We start from the raw sequence: 17,493 nt of genomic DNA on the forward strand, positions 1-17,493 counted from the left end.
GCTTCACGGTGCATTAAGGCCGTCGTTGCCTCGCGGCTTGCAAGCGCCGTCACAATAGGCGGATGGGGGGAGACGGGTTGTCTTCGAGCGACCTTTCAGAGCTGCAAAGGCGCTTTCCTCGGGACCCACGTTACCTGGAACCGTGCCAAGCTCTCGCTACACTTTCGGGAAGAGTCAAACAGTGAATAGCTCCACATGCGGCGCACGAGGTGGGGGACGCCAACTTGTTTGGACGTGCCGCGCCTCGGGAACGTGGTAGATGTGCTTCTGCGCTGCTTAATTAGGTGTGACGCGATTCGATGTAGTCTGGTGAACTCGAAGTAGGCTCAGGAAAAGGTCCCGTATCTAACAAGGCGCGGTGGAGAGCCGCACTGACTAGCTCAGATCTTCAGTACTAACTTTGGGCCATCCAGCAAGCCCGGGAGGCTACCCCCGACGCGGCCTAGACCCAGGCCATAAATTGCAGCATAATGAATAAAGTTGTCACACACACACACACAAGCTGTCTACGGCTAGGATCTGGAAGAAAATGCCCCCCCCCCCCCGAGATGATGACAAAAACAGATCATCATGTGAACCGATCCTGATGATAGTGCAGAAAGGTTCCAAGCTCAATGGCACATACCTCTGTGGGCTCGGTAACTTGCCCTTGAACTACCATTTTTGTCACAGGTGGAATCCAAAGAGGTCCCAGGCACAAGAGTAAGAACAGATGTTTTTGAAAAAAAAATGTTTTGTACAACTTTTTCAAAAAGGACAACCTGTTAAAAAATTCTCGGCGACAACCGCGCAAACGCGCTAGTGCGCCACTGCTCTCGCGTTCGTCGTCTTCCACGGTTGGCTCCGTTGTGAAAAAACTATCATCATCAGCAATTGCTCGAGCGTCGTCGTTTTCCACAGCTGGCTCTGTTGCCGCTCATCATTCCAGCGTAGAATTTCACTTCCCTTCTGTCGTCGTAATGGGGAGGCCGCGTTTACGGGGTATGAGCCATTCATGTTCTTACGCGAGGGACACGTTTATAACAGAGGTGATACGCGAATATGTATGCGTACCTATTCGCGCTTTCCAGAAACGCTAGCGCCGCCGCGCGGATCTTTTCGGAAGCCGGGAGGGGGTGATGGATTTCTCGCTCACGCGGTTTCTGCAGCTGCGTTGGCGTACTTGTGCTCTTCGTTATGGAAGAAAACAGTCGACGAGCGAAGAGCAACCGCATGTGCAGTGTGCCGCAATGCACAAATCGTGCAATTTCCGGAAAAGTGAGCCTGCACCACTTTCCAAAAGATAAAAAACGGAGGAAGTTGTGGGCGATCAAGCTCCGCATCGGGAAGCAAGTGAGCGAAGAAATGGTCGTATGTAGCGATCATTTTAACAAAGACGACTTCTTTTGGGGCCACCTTGGTGAGTAATTGACTGTTGCGATGCTCTCAATGATTTCATTTTATTCTTGTGGTGAGCTGATTGTGAAATTTTGCCTTAAAGACGGGTTGAAGCCCTTACGAAAGCGGCTGAAAAGAAACGCCGTGCCTTCGCAAAAGATCCCTATGCGCTCCCACGAAGCAAGTGTGAGGCCTAGGGTTCCCCGAAGAAAGCCCCCCACAGATTCTCAAGGTAAGTTTAAGTACGCAAGTGTCACCGTTTATTAAATGTTCTGCCTGCACTCGCGCTGTTTCGGTAAATATTCCTCGACGGTGCCTGACGCTGCGTAGTGAGCATTTCACACTAGCGAACGTATTCTGCATCTGTTCTTAGTCGTTCTGTGTGAAAATCAAACAGGCGGTCAATGTGCAAGGCGTTCGCTACTTTTTTTGGCTGTAGTGAAAGTTGTGTACCGATCGGAGGTACTGCGCAAGCGTTTGTGATCTTGTATTTGTTTTGCTTGGTCTTAAAGCATCTCTTCTATTGACCTAACAATGTTGCAGGAAACGAGGGCCAACAGGACGACGTATCTGAAGTCGTCATTAATGAAGATTGCGCATGCGAGCTTCCTGATAATTTGGAAGAAAGTGAATACAATGGTGAGAATTTTTTTTCCGACCTTCGCACCCAAGTTTTGATGATGCATAGGCGTTACCGCATGTTTAAGTTTGCCGTTTCACCAAACAAGGCGAGTCCGGTTGTGCAACTGCAAAGGGCAATATATCGAGAGTGGTATCGCCGAAAGATTTTGGGCACCTAGATAAATACACGTTCTACTATTAAGAGACTAAGGCTTTTCTAATGTCACCTTAGGCAAGTAACCTACTGGAGTGACTCTGATGCAATAGTGTTCTGTGTGTGTGAATGTGTTTTTTTCTATGATCTTTCTCACTTTTTGTGCTTTTCTTTGTAATATTTCGGCACCCCCCTTACCCTTTCACCTGTGCACCAGGTTAGCAAAGTGGATGTTTACCTTCCAGGTAACCTCCCTGCCAACCTCCCCGCCTTTCGCATCTGATACTTTCTCTCTCTGCTCTTGAATTTTAGAGCAAAGGCAAGCCAGTGCAATGCATCTTGTTTTATTTTGCCGTAGGACTGAATACACCGTGTTGTAGGACACTTCACATGGTTTTATGAAGGATTTAGTTCACCATCATTGTATTGCAGACCCACCTGTGCAGGATTGGCTTCCCCCCCTTTCAAGCTCTTGCTCACGAACAACAGCAGGTAACTTTTTGCTTAAAACTGTACCAATTTCGCTCTAAATTTTTTCTTGCGTTACAGAACGAGACGCTGCAAGGGCACTTGTTGAACTTCAAGAGCTGGGCCACACACCTGAGCTAAACAAATCCGTTCAAGTGAACTCACTGGACTTCACACAAAAATTTAGGATTTCGGACGTGCTTCTTTCTGATGCTCACCTAAACACTTTGACTGGCGTACCTTCTCATGCACTTCTAAACAAGATTGTTTCACTCGTAGAGAAGTATGAGGCGGCAAATAGGATGGAAGCTTCTGTGAGGGACAGAGTTATTTTGGTGTTCATAGTTCTGAAACAGGCTATGTCATTTTCCTGTCTCAGTGTACTTTTTCAATGCAGCATTTCGTCCATACACAGATATTTTGTGCACACACTGCCTCTTGCTGCTGCAGTGCTGAAAGCTGCCATTGAGTGGCCTTCAAAGGAGGAAATTTTAAACAATATGCCTTCGCACTTTAAACAGTATCCGAGAGTGCGAGGTGTTGTAGATTGCACAGAAATCCCAGTTGAAAGATCTCGCTGTGTGAAATGTCAGCTACTGACATATTCACAATACAAGTCGACTTACACTGTAAAATTTCTCATATGTGTAAGTCCAGCTGGCACAATAACATTCATCAGTGAAGCATTTGGTGGACGAGCCTCAGACAAAGCCATTACAGCTGAGTGTGCAATACTGGAGAAGTTCGAGTCATTCACAGATGACATTATGGTCGATAGGGGTTTTTTCATTGATGACTTGTGCACTGCCCGTGCAATTGGCGTAATTCGGCCACCTTTTGCTAAAAAGGACTGCCAGTTTGACCGCAATGATGCCCTTAGGACAGCTGATATTGCTAGGGCACGGGTTCATGTAGAACGAGCAATACAACGAGTTAAAATATTTAAGCTCTTCAACTCAACTCTGTCCTGGGAAATGCTGCCTTATATCAATGAGCTGTTCACAGTTGCGTGTGGGCTAACTAACTTGTGCGCACCAATACTGGCTGATGATAAATTTCAGTAAGCACGCTTGCAAAGCTGACACAATTCATCCTCATCATTGCAATCCTATTTTATGTCCACTGCAGGACGAAGGTCTATCCCTGCGACTTTTCAATTATCCCTGTCCTGTGCCAGCCGATTTCAACTAGTGCCTGCGAATTTCTTAATTTCATCACCCCAGCTATACTTCTCCCGTACTCGACTGAGCTTCCTTTCTCTTCGCACCCATTCTGCAACCCTAATGGTCTACCGGTTTTCTAACCTACGCATTACATGATGTGCCCAGCTCAAATTTTTCTAATAATGTCAATAAGTATATTCGGTATCTTTGTTTGCTCTCTGATCCACACCACTATCTTCCTGTCTCTTAACTATATGCCTAACATTCTTCGTTCCATCGCTCTTTGCGCGTTCCTCAACTTGTTCGCAAGCTTCTTTGTCAGTCTTCACGTTTCTGCCCATATGTTAGCACCGGTAGAATGCGCTGATTGTATACCTTTCTTTTTAATGATAATGGTAAGCTTCCAGCCAGGATCTGGCATGTGCTCCAACCCATTTGTATTCTTTTGCTGCTTTTACTATAACTTCGAGATTGCTGGTGCCATTACCCTGCTTATCTTTTAGTGCATACATCTTGGTTTGACCTACGCCAAGCTTCCTTCACCGATTTCATGCTGCGTCCATCTTTTACGGCTTTTTTCAGTCTTTATCGCGTTATAATTTCGAATCAATTATTTTCGCCTTGTTGATCAGTTTTGACAGTTTCGCAAATTCTATCTTATCTCTTGAGTTGGACACTTTCATTCTTTGTCGCTTCTTTATTAGGTCCTTTGTTACTTGGGAGAGCTTGCCTACTGGTTGCCTTGGTGCCTTGCCTCCCACTTCAATTGCTGCCTCTGAAGCCATCCTCGTAACGGTTTCATTCATTAGCTCTATGTCATCTTCATCTCTGTTCTAAGGCTGCATATTTGTTTGCAACTACCAGCCTGAATTGGTCTGCTTTTACCCTTACTGCATCTAGATTGGCTTGTTTCTTCTTGACCAATTTTAATCTTTCCCTGTTCAAATTGAGGTGAATCCTAGCCCTCACTAACCTATCAGTGTTGATCAGACACATATTGCTATGGTTAACGGAACACAAACTGGCGAATGTTAATGTTACTTTAACAGAACAATCTCTTTTGGTGTATTTTCCACTTAATTTGTGCGACATCATCAGCTGTTCAATTATACATACTGTCTATAGTATGCGCTGTTGGGTCAAATAGGCGTGATGGTTATTTTTTTTTTATTTTTTCATCACTTTGTCGTGTACATTGCAATGTGTGACTAAGTACAGCTGTGAACTTGTGGGCATTGCAACCACAAAGACGTGAAGAATGTGAACCGAGAGCAGGTGGCAAATATACGAGCATGCGAGAGCCTCGCATGTGGCATACATTTATTTGCAGACAACCTATACAAATGGAAGTGATGTGTACACATTCAGTTAAGAGACATATGAAAGTTGAGAGGAGGGCGAATATCAACATTTTCTAACAAATAGTAAATATTGAATATCACATAGCAAAACGCAGACACACATTTACAGGAGGAATGTTTATTGTGGTATGTTTATAGGTGTGATACGTGTACTGACAAGTAAAAAAAAAAAGCAGCCAAGTATATCAGGTACAAAGGACCAGTTATAAACACAGAAGCACTAATTTTCAAGTAAAAAACTACTTGTATTCGCTCAAGTACTTTAGAGTGACTGCAAACAAGCTCTTCAGGAATTATGAGCTGCTGTGTGACTAGCTTTTCGAAGAATGCAAAATAAATAGTTGCTTAAAAAAAGGATCAACAGCTTTCTTCTCTTTTTTGCAACATGTGCACTGTAGACACTTGTAAAGGTGTCATTTGCAGAGAAAACATCACAGGTTGTAGAGTAAAAAATGAAACTCCATGACTAGACATCCAAAAGCACTAAATGACAGAATACAAGCAAAATTTGCAGCTGGCCATTTATGCATATGCTGCAAAACCTAGAACCAAACTTGAACTCCTCATTTTGCTTCTTCGATGCTTCAAAAACTCTTGCCATTTCAGTTCTCACAATTTGCTATACTTTCCTTAGCAGACATTGAACAGTAAATATAATTAACAATTGCTTAATTGCTGCTACATATATTGCAATTCACGGCGGCCGCATTTCGATGGAAGCGAAATGCGAAAGCACCCGTGTACTTAGATTTTCGTGCACGTTAAAGAACCCCAGGTGGTTGAAATTTCCGGAGTCCTCCACTACGGCGTGCCTCGTAATCAGAAAGTGGTTTTGACACGTAAAACCCCATAATTTAATTTTTTAATATATTGCAATTCGTAAATATTACAAAGTACTGAATAGCTTTTCTTCTAAGTATCCCCCCTCCCACTGAATGGAAGTGATCAACAACGAAAAAAACCTATGAACACCAACATACTTTCAAGCCTTGCTAATCTGCACAAGCTTAGGTAGTACCCTTTTGAAGTAGACATACTGCAGCCTGTCTACAAGTGCCTGAATATGCTCGGTGTCTCTCGGCACATGAATGACAAGGCTCTCAACTTTCGAATATACTATAAAATGACACAGATTCATGTTAAGGAGGAGCATGCCCAGTTGAACCTGGGAATAATACTTGTGAGCACGTCTCAATGCATAATTTTCTCCATCACACACAATAAATGCCAGCTTCTTAGCATTTACAAGGTCTTGTATGCTAGAGTGCTTGCCTAGAACAGGACACTTCACTTCCAGCAAGATGTTCGTTCCCCTCTGCTCACTTATTCCATCCGGGCTGTAGCCAAGCCAAGGAACATCTGGAATGACGACGAGTCCCAGCTTGCTCACGCTTTCGTTATGAGTCTTCTCGTACTCTTCAAGTGCAAGAGGCTCGTTGTCTTTTCCATACATTGTGGCTTCATTTCCCTTGAAAGGCTCCCTGCAGTACAGCCTGTCCAGCTTTGCTTCCCAACTGCGTGTACCTCTTTCTTCAAACGTGTAGAGTTCTCTGCAGATGCTTCCAGTAATTCTTTTTTTTCTTTCGCTGTGCCACAGAGTGGATGACTGATCAGTTGTCTCGCGGCATATTTCCCTAGCTTTGGCATAGGAGAGGCACACATTTTGAAGATAGAAACTCTTTTCATTTTCATTGAGATGTTCAAGAGTAAACCTTTTCAGTACTGTTTTTTCACCATCTAGCACCGATTCAAAAAATGAAAATTTTGTGTGCTCTCTCAAGTAGCAACCTTGTGTGAAAATTGTGTCGATGGCGCGGACTATGTTCAAATTGCTAGTGAAAGGGATTGACTTTCTTGCACGAGTTTTGTGTTTTGCCAGTGCAGAATTTGGTACTGCATCGATAAGTTCTTTCCTAATCAGGGCTTGAACATCTTCAGGGACACTTATTGGTTGAAGCTGCTCGACGTGGCAAAACAAACTAATTGGCCTTGGTTTGTAGATGCTGGCGGCACTGGCACGTCCCCACTGTTGTTGCACATCCGTGCATGACAATGCATCCAGGGAAGTGGCACTTGTCCTGTACATCAAAATAAACATACCTTGCTGAAATACTCTGTGTATTGGCTTTTTTCTGCATCTTTCATATGATTCAAGAAAATGTTTCCTAACAGTGTCGCGATGGGGCTAGTTGGAATTCTATGATGCAACTTGGTAGTGCGGAAAAAAAAATGAGACAGACGGGAACCATTTCAGTTTTGAGTTAGCGCTTGTGTACATTGGTTCCATTTTGTTTCATCCTTTGTTTCCGTGTTAGTAAGTTACATCAACAATATTTTACAGCAGATTCAGAATCAAAATCCTACAGTAAACAAATAAAAAAGCCCAGAACGTTTAAAACATTTCTGGGCATTCTGTGGTTATTAATACAGCCTGTGCCCACCTGAAGTGACTGAAGCAACACATACTCAATTGATTGCTGTGTGCATGTTCTTGAAACTCTGTTCCTAGTGCAACAACAAGCCCCAGATGGCATTGAAAAGGCATCATTGCCACTGACTTCTATGTTCGCCTTTTACAATGTGGCTCTTAGTTCGACATAAGGTAAACATATTCACTGTCACTTGATGCACATTACAGGCAAGCCAACTAATGAAAATAAATAAACACATGATGTATAAAGTTTTACCTGTTCAAATATATCAAAGTGGCAAACAAATGTTTGCATTGACCAGAGAGACCGGCCTTGCACGTGCATTCTCCCTGAAAACAATCAAACCAATGTTAAGCACGCAAACGACCTTAAAACCGCGCTAATTATTTACAGGGCAAATGCGTAGGCTCCCACATGCACATTGAATTCTGGAAGCCGAAAACAACACATTGGTGCTTTTATGACACTAGAACGACGAAATTGCGCGTTTAAGCCCGAGAAGTAAGTAAAAAAATAATTGCATTTAACGCGTTGCACTTTGGCGAAATCGCCGTACAGCACGCGAAAACGCTAATCATGCTGGAAACGGGGCGCGCTGGCACACCTCATTGTCTCGCTCATAGCTTCTAAATCGGCACTACTGAAATGTTTCCGTGTTACCTGGCATTTTTAACAAGCATTCCACAAATAAGCCATTGCAGGGAGCCATGAATGCACATAACGTCATCAATGCACACAACGTTTATATTATGCAGCGGCATGAGGGGTACTGCGCTTTGTTTACATCCGAGCGCCACCAATTAACTGCTTGGTGTCAATTCTCGTACATCACGTATATCTTTAAAAAAAACGTAAGGTGAAATACTGACCTTTACGGCGCCGGTTTCATTGCAGACTTGAACTTTTATAGTATGCGGGGGGCCTCTCACGGCGCTTGTCTGCAGGCATAGTGACTCGACCTCGACAGCCGCGCTTGTCGTCGCTCGTATACCGCAGCATATTATATGGCCAGCGTTAAACGCAGCCTCTCCTTCTACAACACATCTCTGCGTTTCCTTTGCAAGATCAAGGATCGCGCTTAGAGATACTAGAGGCCCGTGAGCCGCCTGCACCTGTAGACGCGCACGCTTTCGTGTCGGCTCCATCACCTCTATCCCCGCCATATTGAAACGTTCTCCGCGCCCCCTATAGTCGCTGGAAAGTGCGAATATCGCCACGATGACCACAGGTTAGGAGAATAAATGTTTTCGCACCTTTGTTCAGTATTCTGGGTCACCTCTGTGTCATCCGCTAAACAGTTTCGCTGGTCATTCACCTTCAGAGTGGAATGGATCTTTTTTTTTTTTCCTTATCTCCGCTCCCGTAATCGCTATGTGCTTGTCATAGGCATACGCACCTGGGGGGAACAGCGATGCGGATGAACTTCTGTGTTTACTTCGAAAACGCCTCGACACCGGCCTTGAACGAAGATAATGCCCACGAAAATTTCTGAAGTCTTACTAGATACAGTAACCCATAGGCTTGGGCCTCTTTTTCTTCTTCCTATTATTATTATTATTCGGTTGGGTTGCCACGCGACAATGTCAGTTTGAAACTAAATACAAGCATATGCAGGCCCGTTTCATATAGATACTGCAATAGTGACTTACAAGATGTCTTGTCCATAATTCATCGTTCATAGTCTTCAGCTTGCTCACTGTTCAATTCCACACCTTTAAGCACACTTTCGCGCCTCTTCGAATAGACTTTCTTCATTGGCCACTAGGCGGTGTGTCCGCTGCGTGGGAGGCGAAATGTCCGAGTAAATTGCCCTAATTTTCACTATATATGCACTTTAATTATTGTAAATACATGGCTCTCTGTACTTCTTTGCTCCCACCTCTGTGCGTTCTCTAATTCTGTTCCCTCTTCATTGCATCATCCCCCTTTCTGGCCAGTGCTCAGGTGTCAGCCATCGCCAGTGCGGCCAGCAAAATTCTTTCTTCAAACAAGCACAAATGTAGTCAGCGTTTCCCCAATCAGACGCGAGCTGACGGACATACCTTTCACTTATTTGTTCTTGGCGCGACGGCAAAGTCGTTTTGTCCATGCGCATGGTAAATGGGAAATGGAATCGCCTCCATCACAACATTTCGGCCCTTCGGACCACCACTTGCCCTCGACTTGATTTCACACTCAAGCCTTCCCATTCATTCATCTCCCCCTTTCTGAGCCCTCTTCCTGAAACTTCCTGTTCCGTGGTAACCAGTGGCGTAGCCAGAAATTTTGTTCAGGGGGAGGGGGGGCTCACGTTGTAGTTCGGCCTCCTCCTCATGAGGAAGCTTTAGTTCGGGTGCTCTTATCAAAATACATGCAGAAGGAGAATTCGTTTCTCTCGGCAACCACTGCACCAAATTTGACGAGGTTTGTTGCATTTAAAAGAAAAGCTTAAATTCTAGTGACTGTTTCAAATTTTTCATTTAGATTGTCAATTCTTTATTGAAAATTGGCAAAAAACGCAAATTTTCAGAAAATGAAACTATCAAGGTTAAAGGGACCCTGAAACGATTTGGACGATTTTCTACAAACGTACCGAGTCGTCAGAGTAGGTCCTTCTGATCATTAATTGACACATCTAAGTGCTCCGCGTAAAGCGTGTAATTTATTATAAGGTTTTAAAAATGCACACCGCTGCCGATCGCAGCACACTGCTCGGCGGAATTTTAAGCCGCCCCTACCCATATGACCGAAATCACCCATATGACGCCAGTGGGGCGAGCTATCCGATTGGCTGACCAGTGCGCGTGATCGATATTTTTTCCAACTTTATGGTAAATAAATGATGTTCGTAATAGTTGGAATGTTAGTTAATTTGTTTTTATAAAAAGAAAGTAATATAAAGAGAATGCACAAGTACAATCTTTCAGTACACTTAAGCACTTCCGGCACACGGCAAGTGTCGTCTGCTTGTGTTACAACGTGCTCCGTCTTTGAGGAGAGCTCCGCCGTCAGTGTTGGTTTGTATTTTCGCGAGCGCTATGATTCGACTTTGTTGCGTTGTGGACTGCAAACATAGCGACTGGCAATATGTCAAGCTGCGACATCGTGTACCTCTGCAAGCCAGTAGACGAGTGGACTGGCTGCAGCGCAGCGGACTGCCGCTATCCGATCGGCGCCAGGATTTGTGCGATTGCGGCCGTCACTTTACACCGGAAGATTACGCGAGTCCGGTATTAGGGTAAACGCAAGCGCAAGGGGACAGGGCCTGGCCGTGTCCCCTTGCGTGTCGTTTCAGGGGATGAACAGAAGCGCAAATGTGAATGGTCTGCACGGTGCAGCTACCTGGTGGCATAGAGCTCAACCACACACAGTAGCAGCAACAGAATGTATTCTTTGCTGCTGGTGTAAAATTTTCGCGGGAGTGTAATCGTTAACACGTTGTTTTTGTAAATGTTTAAAATGTGTTATACTTGGTTAGAGCAATATTAGCTCTTTCTTTGGCTGGTTAAGCTCTGCGCCAACGGGTGGCTGGACCGTGGAGACCGATCAGGCAGCTCACGTACGTCTACATTAAAGTTCCTTCATCAGATTGAGTTTATGCCTCCACCGTCCCGTCGAAATATGCAGGTAGTGTGTGATTACCGGACTACCAGACACGTTCGGCGCTACGACAGAATGCTCGCAACGCACGCTGCTTCGATAGCTCTCGCTTGGGGTCGACGGCCAAGCGGCTAGCGGAGAGGTTTCTCGCGGGCGGGCTCCAAAACAACCGGAAGTGGACGATGTGACGTCGCATCGTGGCGCAGAACCAGTGAAGGCGGAGCTTAGCCCCGATCGCTCGGCGAAAGAGTTGAGGAGGAAAGCATGGCTAGGGAGGAGGCTAACTTGTTATCGCTTGTTGCTCCATTAATACGTAACGCTTCACTTATATTGTGGTGCGAATGTTCTACTTAAGCTGTACCCTACGCGTCTACAAAATTTGTCCGAACCGTTCCAGGGGCCCTTTAAAACTCAACAATAAAAAATATCACAATTCTGTGAATTGCACCTAATAGTACATATACAGCGGACAAAATTGATGTGTTACACATGAATCCCAAGAAATTTAGTATTATGGAAATACGGCTTTTGCAGAACCATTGTACACAACGTAACCAATTCACGTAAGATACAAACTGACATACCAAATTTGTCCGCTTTGACTGTTATAGTTGATGTAGTTTACAGAACCGCGATATGTGTTCTTGATGCAGAGCTATTAGATTGTAAACATCGTGCTTCTATTTTTTTTTCGAAATTTAGAATTTTCAAAATATTTTAAAGAAAATTCAGGCCCTAAATCGAAATTCCGCTTCCAACAGACACTAGAATTCAACTTTCTATCTCAAATGAAACGAATTTCATTAAAAGCGATCCAAGGGTTTCTTGGATAGCTTTTAAAAAAGCGATCCTGCGTTTTATATGTATCTGAATAGATAGCGTCGGAGTTGGGCCCGAGCTAAAGCTATTCCGCTTCCAACAGACACTAGAATTCAACTTTCTATCTCAAATGAAACGAATTTCATTAAAAGCGATCCAAGGGTTTCTTGGATAGCTTTTAAAAAAGCGATCCTGCGTTTTATATGTATCTGAATAGATAGCGTCGGAGTTGGGCCCGAGCTAAAGCTTCCTCTTAAACTATTTGTCGAGGGATCAAATACATGAATAATAATTGCATTGCCATGCATTGCCAAAGATGCTGCAAACGAATTCTTGAACGCTACGCACTGTCAAAACAAGTAAAATAATTAGTTGCTTTTTTATAAAAGAATGTACTCTTATGTGCCACAAATTGTACCCAAAGTAACCGATATCAATGCTTCCATGTTTTTGTCTATTTAATAAGTAAAGAAACTATCACACGAACTTTACACCTATATCTGTTCGAAACCACCAAAGCATTGCATGCCGCTGATATGAAAAATGTAAAGCCTATGAAATGAACAAGTTGAGGACAAATTTGTTAATGAAATTTCGTCATTCAAGAACCTTGTTTACATTCTTGCACGCATGCAACGGCCAGTGAAACATCTCAATGACGCTGTCATTTAGTCCAATGTATTACGCAGGAGCAGCCGTCACCGGTCCTGTATCGCGAGTAATTGCACCGAAATTATAGTCGCAACAAAGAGCACATATAAAAAGCAGGAGTTCAGCAAAATATACGAGGGCGAGTCAAATGAAAGTGATTCAATGCGAATATATGACAAACGGAGTACTTTATAAGTAGTCTACATGAGCAACTAGACGTTTGTAACGAGTCGCGTGATTGCAGTCTCATAATTATAACTCCTTGGGTTGCTGCTACAAAAAGTCTGCAACTGACTCTTTCACGTCATCGTCTGAGAAGAATCTGGTTCCTTTGAGCTGTTTATTTTCAGTTGCCCCAAAATGTGGAAGTCGCAAGCCGACAGGTCTGAGCTGCATGGCGGATATTGCAGCGTTCCCCACGTGAATTCGCCAGTTTTATATTAACCACAACAGCGACGTGGGGACAGGCATTGTCGCGGAACAAGATGACCCCATTAGTCAATTTTCCACGTTTTTTGTTCTTGATGGCAACACGTAGCCGATCCCACGTTTCACAATATGGGAAAGAATTGATAGTCTCTCAAGATTTAGCAAATTCTATCAGTAATTGCCCCTGACAATTGTAAAAAAAGTCAACAGCACCTTTCCGGTGGAAATGACTGCCTCTGCTTTCTTTGGGAGTCGTGAATTCGAATGTTTCCACTCTAAGCATTGCCGTCGTGTTTCAGGCTCGTAATGATGGCACCATGATTCCTGTCCGATGACAACTGCAGACAAAAAGTCGTCACCCTCAATGCGATACCGGATCATACGAGTCAAGGTAGTGCTAAACCTCTCCGTCTTCTGGCGGTGGTTCAAAATCTTGGGCAACCACTGCGCACACAAGAGCCGATAGCCGAGATGTTCATTAATTATGGTGTGAACCGAACCGTGACTGATGTTCACACGCTCGGCCAGTTCATCGATGCTATTCCTCTGTTCTTGTCTAATCAGCTCATCAACCTTTGCAATTTTCTTGGGGGTGATTGCACGGTGGCTTTGGCCCAGTCTGTGATCGTCTTTGCAACTTTCACGTCCTTCTTTGAACCGTTTGCTCCAACTGTTCACAGTGGCCAATGGAATTCAATGTTCTGGGTACATGGCAGCCATACGACGACTAATTTCTTTTTAGGAAACGCCTTCAGCTGTCAAAAACCTCACGGCACCATGCTGCTAAACTTCTGGAGCGTCCATTACATCACGCAACCATGTTCAACCCAGTGGTTGAGAGCATTAAAGAACATTTATCCTCAAACCTCAGTGTCACTTTTTTAAATGAGAGGCGCCTGGGCGCCACGCGCACGCCTCGCAGATAATGAACCGAACCATTATTGCGCGGGGTTCGTTGGCTCACTTTCATTTGACTCGCCCTCGTACATTAGAAATGCGAAGATACAATGGAATATACAAATGCGAAAATACAGCTTGATAAAGAGCAAAAAAGCGTCACTGGAAACAAAGTTCACTGCACGTATACACAAAACCTCGCAACAAGATATTTAAATATACTCATAAGTCTCCAATAAATCTACGTATCTAAGAAAAATTCACTTTATATAATGCATCAAATAAGGCAAATAAACATGTTGCGCAATCACAGATTCACGGAATACTAGATTCCGCCCCCATTCCATCCACTTCCCCCGATGTACCGCCCGCGACGGAAGGCGGCATGCTTTTCTCCTTTGCGCACACAAGACTGAGCCACCATCGTCAGCCCCACCATGCTACCGCCCCCTCCATGCTTTCACTCGCACATACAGCATGCGGCACGCGATTCCGATGTTATCGCCCTTGGACTCTATGCGGAACGTGAGGGCGACGGCAGGAATGCGTCGGTAGTGTCCATATAATTATTGCAACAATATAGTAAGGGTATCCAGCAAGTGAAGCGTCCCGTGGCCTATTGCTTTCTTTTTCGCAAAAGAAGAATTAACAAAATCAAACTTTCACCATGTGACAATTCGCTGCGCCACAAGATTCTTTTTTTCCTTTTGTGGGGTGGGGGCACCGAAATGAAAAAAAAAAAAACGCAAGGGAAAGTATGTTGGCCACAATCGAATGCCTACTTTGGGCACCTAATGTAGCTACCGAAAGAATATCGAAGAAAACGTGAGACGCTTGGTACACCGAGAACCATACGCATACTGCTCGGTATCCTACACTGGCGAGACAAGACTTTCTGGAGTCCTTGCGCTCAAGTGAGTGCGGTGCAATTCGTCGAGTCCCCACAGTGATGGCGGCGAGCGTCCATTGTTTCTTTTTCTCGTCTGCTAGCCAGAAAGCATCCAAAACTACGCTAGGCGAAAATCCATTCGGCCAGAGAACACCGAACGCGTACCGAAGTGCGTCGCGCAGTGGTCAGGGCAACACGAGAAAAACGCATACGCTCTGGCCGGCTCTGGTAGCCCGCGGGTAGGGTAGCAAGAACCAAAAAATTGAAGAGGCTCAATGTGTCCTCATGAATAAAAGTCTAAGTAGAAAAAATAAATAAGAACGTAGCTACCTTGGCTGACTTTACTGTCTTGACATGGATGCTTTGGAGTAGGCGAAAGAAAATGATATTTTTTTGTGCGAGATGGCAGCACAAATGAACCACCACAACACTTCGTCATAGAATAAAGAACCAACTTGCTTCGTCTCATTGGACCTCGCTGCGTGATTTCTCAACTTGTCTGATAGTGTGTTGATTTGGCTTACCTTGTTGTATGTTCCGATGTACCGCTTTAGAAACAGCCAATACACCTTTGGCGTCAAATGTTTATAACAGCATTAAACCAACTTCCGCAATTGAAAATTTAAAGTACAACTTTGGAAATGCCAATGCACCTTTCACATCAAGTTTATGAGAACTTTAAACCCATAAAGTTTTGGAATTGATATCCATGCGCTCTGTAGATCCCACGGCCTCCACGAGATGTCGCGGCGAGCCCATTCGCCATAAAATCTCTTAAGCTTTGTAAAGTAGAGACACTCTCCTCCTCCTACGCCTTCACTCCTCCTCGTTTCTCCTCTTTTTGATGCTCCCTCCTCGACCGTGCCGCCACCTACATTGCTCGAGCGTAGCAACAGCACTAACATGCGCTCCTCGCCACTCCGTAGACGTTCCTCAAGCAAAAATGGCGCTGATGCACGGGGCGAGGGCCCACTTGGTGCTATTAGGCCAACAGCGACACGGCGTCAAGCGTAAGACAGCTGACATAAGGAAGTATAATATGGATAGAATTGAACATGCTCTCAGGAACGGAGGAAGCCTAAAAACAGTGAAGAAGAAACTAGGAATTGGCAAGAATGAGATGGATGCGCTAAGAGACAAAGCCGGCAATATCATTACTAATATGGATGAGATAGTTCAAGTGGCTGAGGAGTTCTATAGAGATTTATACAGTACCAGTGGCATCCACGACGATAATGGAAGAGAAAATAGTCTAGAGGAATTCGAAATCCCTAAGGTAACGCCGGAAGAAGTAAAGAAAGCCTTAGGAGATATGCAAAGGGGGAAGGCAGCTGGGGAGGATCAGGTAACAGCAGATTTGTTGAAGGATGGTGGACAGATTGTTCTAGAGAAACTGGCCACCCTGTATACGCAATGCCTCATGACCTCGAGCGTACCGGAATCTTGGAAGAACGCTAACATAATCCTAATCCATAAGAAAGGGGACGCCAAAGACTTGAAAAATTATAGACCGATCAGCTTACTGTCCGTTGCCTACAAAGTATTTACTAAGGTAATTGCAAATAGAATCAGGAACACCTTAGACTTCTGTCAACCAAAGGACCAGGCAGGATTCCGTAAAGGCTGCTCAACAATAGACCATATTCACACTATCAATCAAGTGATAGAGAAATGTGCAGAATATAACCAACCCTTATATATAGCTTTCATTGATTACGAGAAAGCGTTTGATTCAGTCAAAACCTCAGCAGTCATGGAGTCATGGAGGCATGGAGGTAATCAGGGTGTAGATGAGCCATATGTAAAAATACTGGAAGATATCTATAGCGGCTCCACAGCCACCGTAGTCCTCCATAAAGCAAGCAACAAAATCCCAATAAAGAAAGGAGTCAGGCAGGGAGATACGATATCTCCAATGCTATTCACAGCGTGTTTACAGGAGGTATTCAGAGACCTGGATTGGGAAGAATTGGGGATAAAAGTTAATGGAGAATACCTTAGTAACTTGCGATTCGCAGATGATATTGCCTTGCTTAGTAACTCAGGGGACCAATTGCAATGCATGCTCACTGACCTGGAGAGGCAAAGCAGAAGAGTGGGTCTAAAAATTAATCTGCAGAAAACTAAAGTAATGCTTAACAGTCTCGGTAGAGAACAGCAATTTACAATAGGCAGCGAGGCACTGGAAGTCGTAAGGGAATACATCTACTTAGGGCAGGTAGTGACGGCGGATCCGGATCATGAGACGGAAATAATCAGAAGGATAAGAATGGGCTGGGGTGCGTTTGGCAGGCATTCCCAAATCATGAACAGCAGGTTGCCATTATCCCTCAAGAGAAAAGTATATAATAGCTGTGTCTTACCAGTACTCACCTACGGGGCAGAAACCTGGAGGCTTACTAAAAGGGTTCTACTCAAATTGAGGACGACACAACGAGCTATGGAAAGAAGAATGATAGGTGTAACGTTAAGGGATAAGAAAAGAGCAGATTGGGTGAGGGAACAAACGCGAGTTAATGACTTCTTAGTTGAAATCAAGAAAAAGAAATGGGCATGGGCAGGGCATGTAATGAGGAGGGAAGATAACCGATGGTCATTAAGGGTTACGGACTGGATCCCAAGGGAAGGGAAGCGTAGCAGGGGGCGGCAGAAA

The 17,493-nt window shown here is 44.4% G+C and overlaps 2 protein-coding genes across 4 annotated transcripts; one reads left to right on the forward strand and one right to left on the reverse strand.

Annotated features, from left to right (window-relative positions):
* Positions 1–1,075: 1,075 nt before the first annotated feature.
* Positions 1,076–5,332, forward strand: LOC142568309 (uncharacterized). 3 transcript variants are annotated; one of them, XM_075678306.1, is made up of 5 exons: positions 1,076–1,399; positions 1,481–1,609; positions 1,921–2,016; positions 2,585–2,644; positions 2,702–5,332. In XM_075678306.1, the coding sequence occupies exons 3-5, from the start codon at positions 1,963–1,965 to the stop codon at positions 2,759–2,761; spliced, it is 174 nt and encodes a 57-aa protein (XP_075534421.1). In that variant the 5' UTR covers positions 1,076–1,399; positions 1,481–1,609; positions 1,921–1,962; the 3' UTR covers positions 2,762–5,332. The 3 variants fall into 3 exon arrangements, with proteins under 3 accessions (XP_075534421.1, XP_075534420.1, XP_075534419.1); XM_075678305.1 differs by having other exon boundaries at positions 2,585–5,332; XM_075678304.1 differs by lacking the exon at positions 1,076–1,399 and having other exon boundaries at positions 1,407–1,609.
* LOC142568308 (uncharacterized) lies at positions 5,067–8,731 on the reverse strand. The gene is made up of 3 exons (XM_075678303.1): positions 8,446–8,731; positions 7,832–7,905; positions 5,067–7,222 (listed from the first exon to the last, which is right to left on the reverse strand). Exons 1-3 carry the CDS (start codon positions 8,719–8,721, stop codon positions 6,127–6,129), a joined length of 1,446 nt encoding a protein of 481 aa, XP_075534418.1. The 5' UTR covers positions 8,722–8,731; the 3' UTR covers positions 5,067–6,126.
* Positions 8,732–17,493: the final 8,762 nt, after the last annotated feature.

Source organism: Dermacentor variabilis, unplaced genomic scaffold (assembly GCF_050947875.1).
Source record: "Dermacentor variabilis isolate Ectoservices unplaced genomic scaffold, ASM5094787v1 scaffold_18, whole genome shotgun sequence".
In the NCBI taxonomy this organism is placed as follows: domain Eukaryota; kingdom Metazoa; phylum Arthropoda; class Arachnida; order Ixodida; family Ixodidae; genus Dermacentor; species Dermacentor variabilis.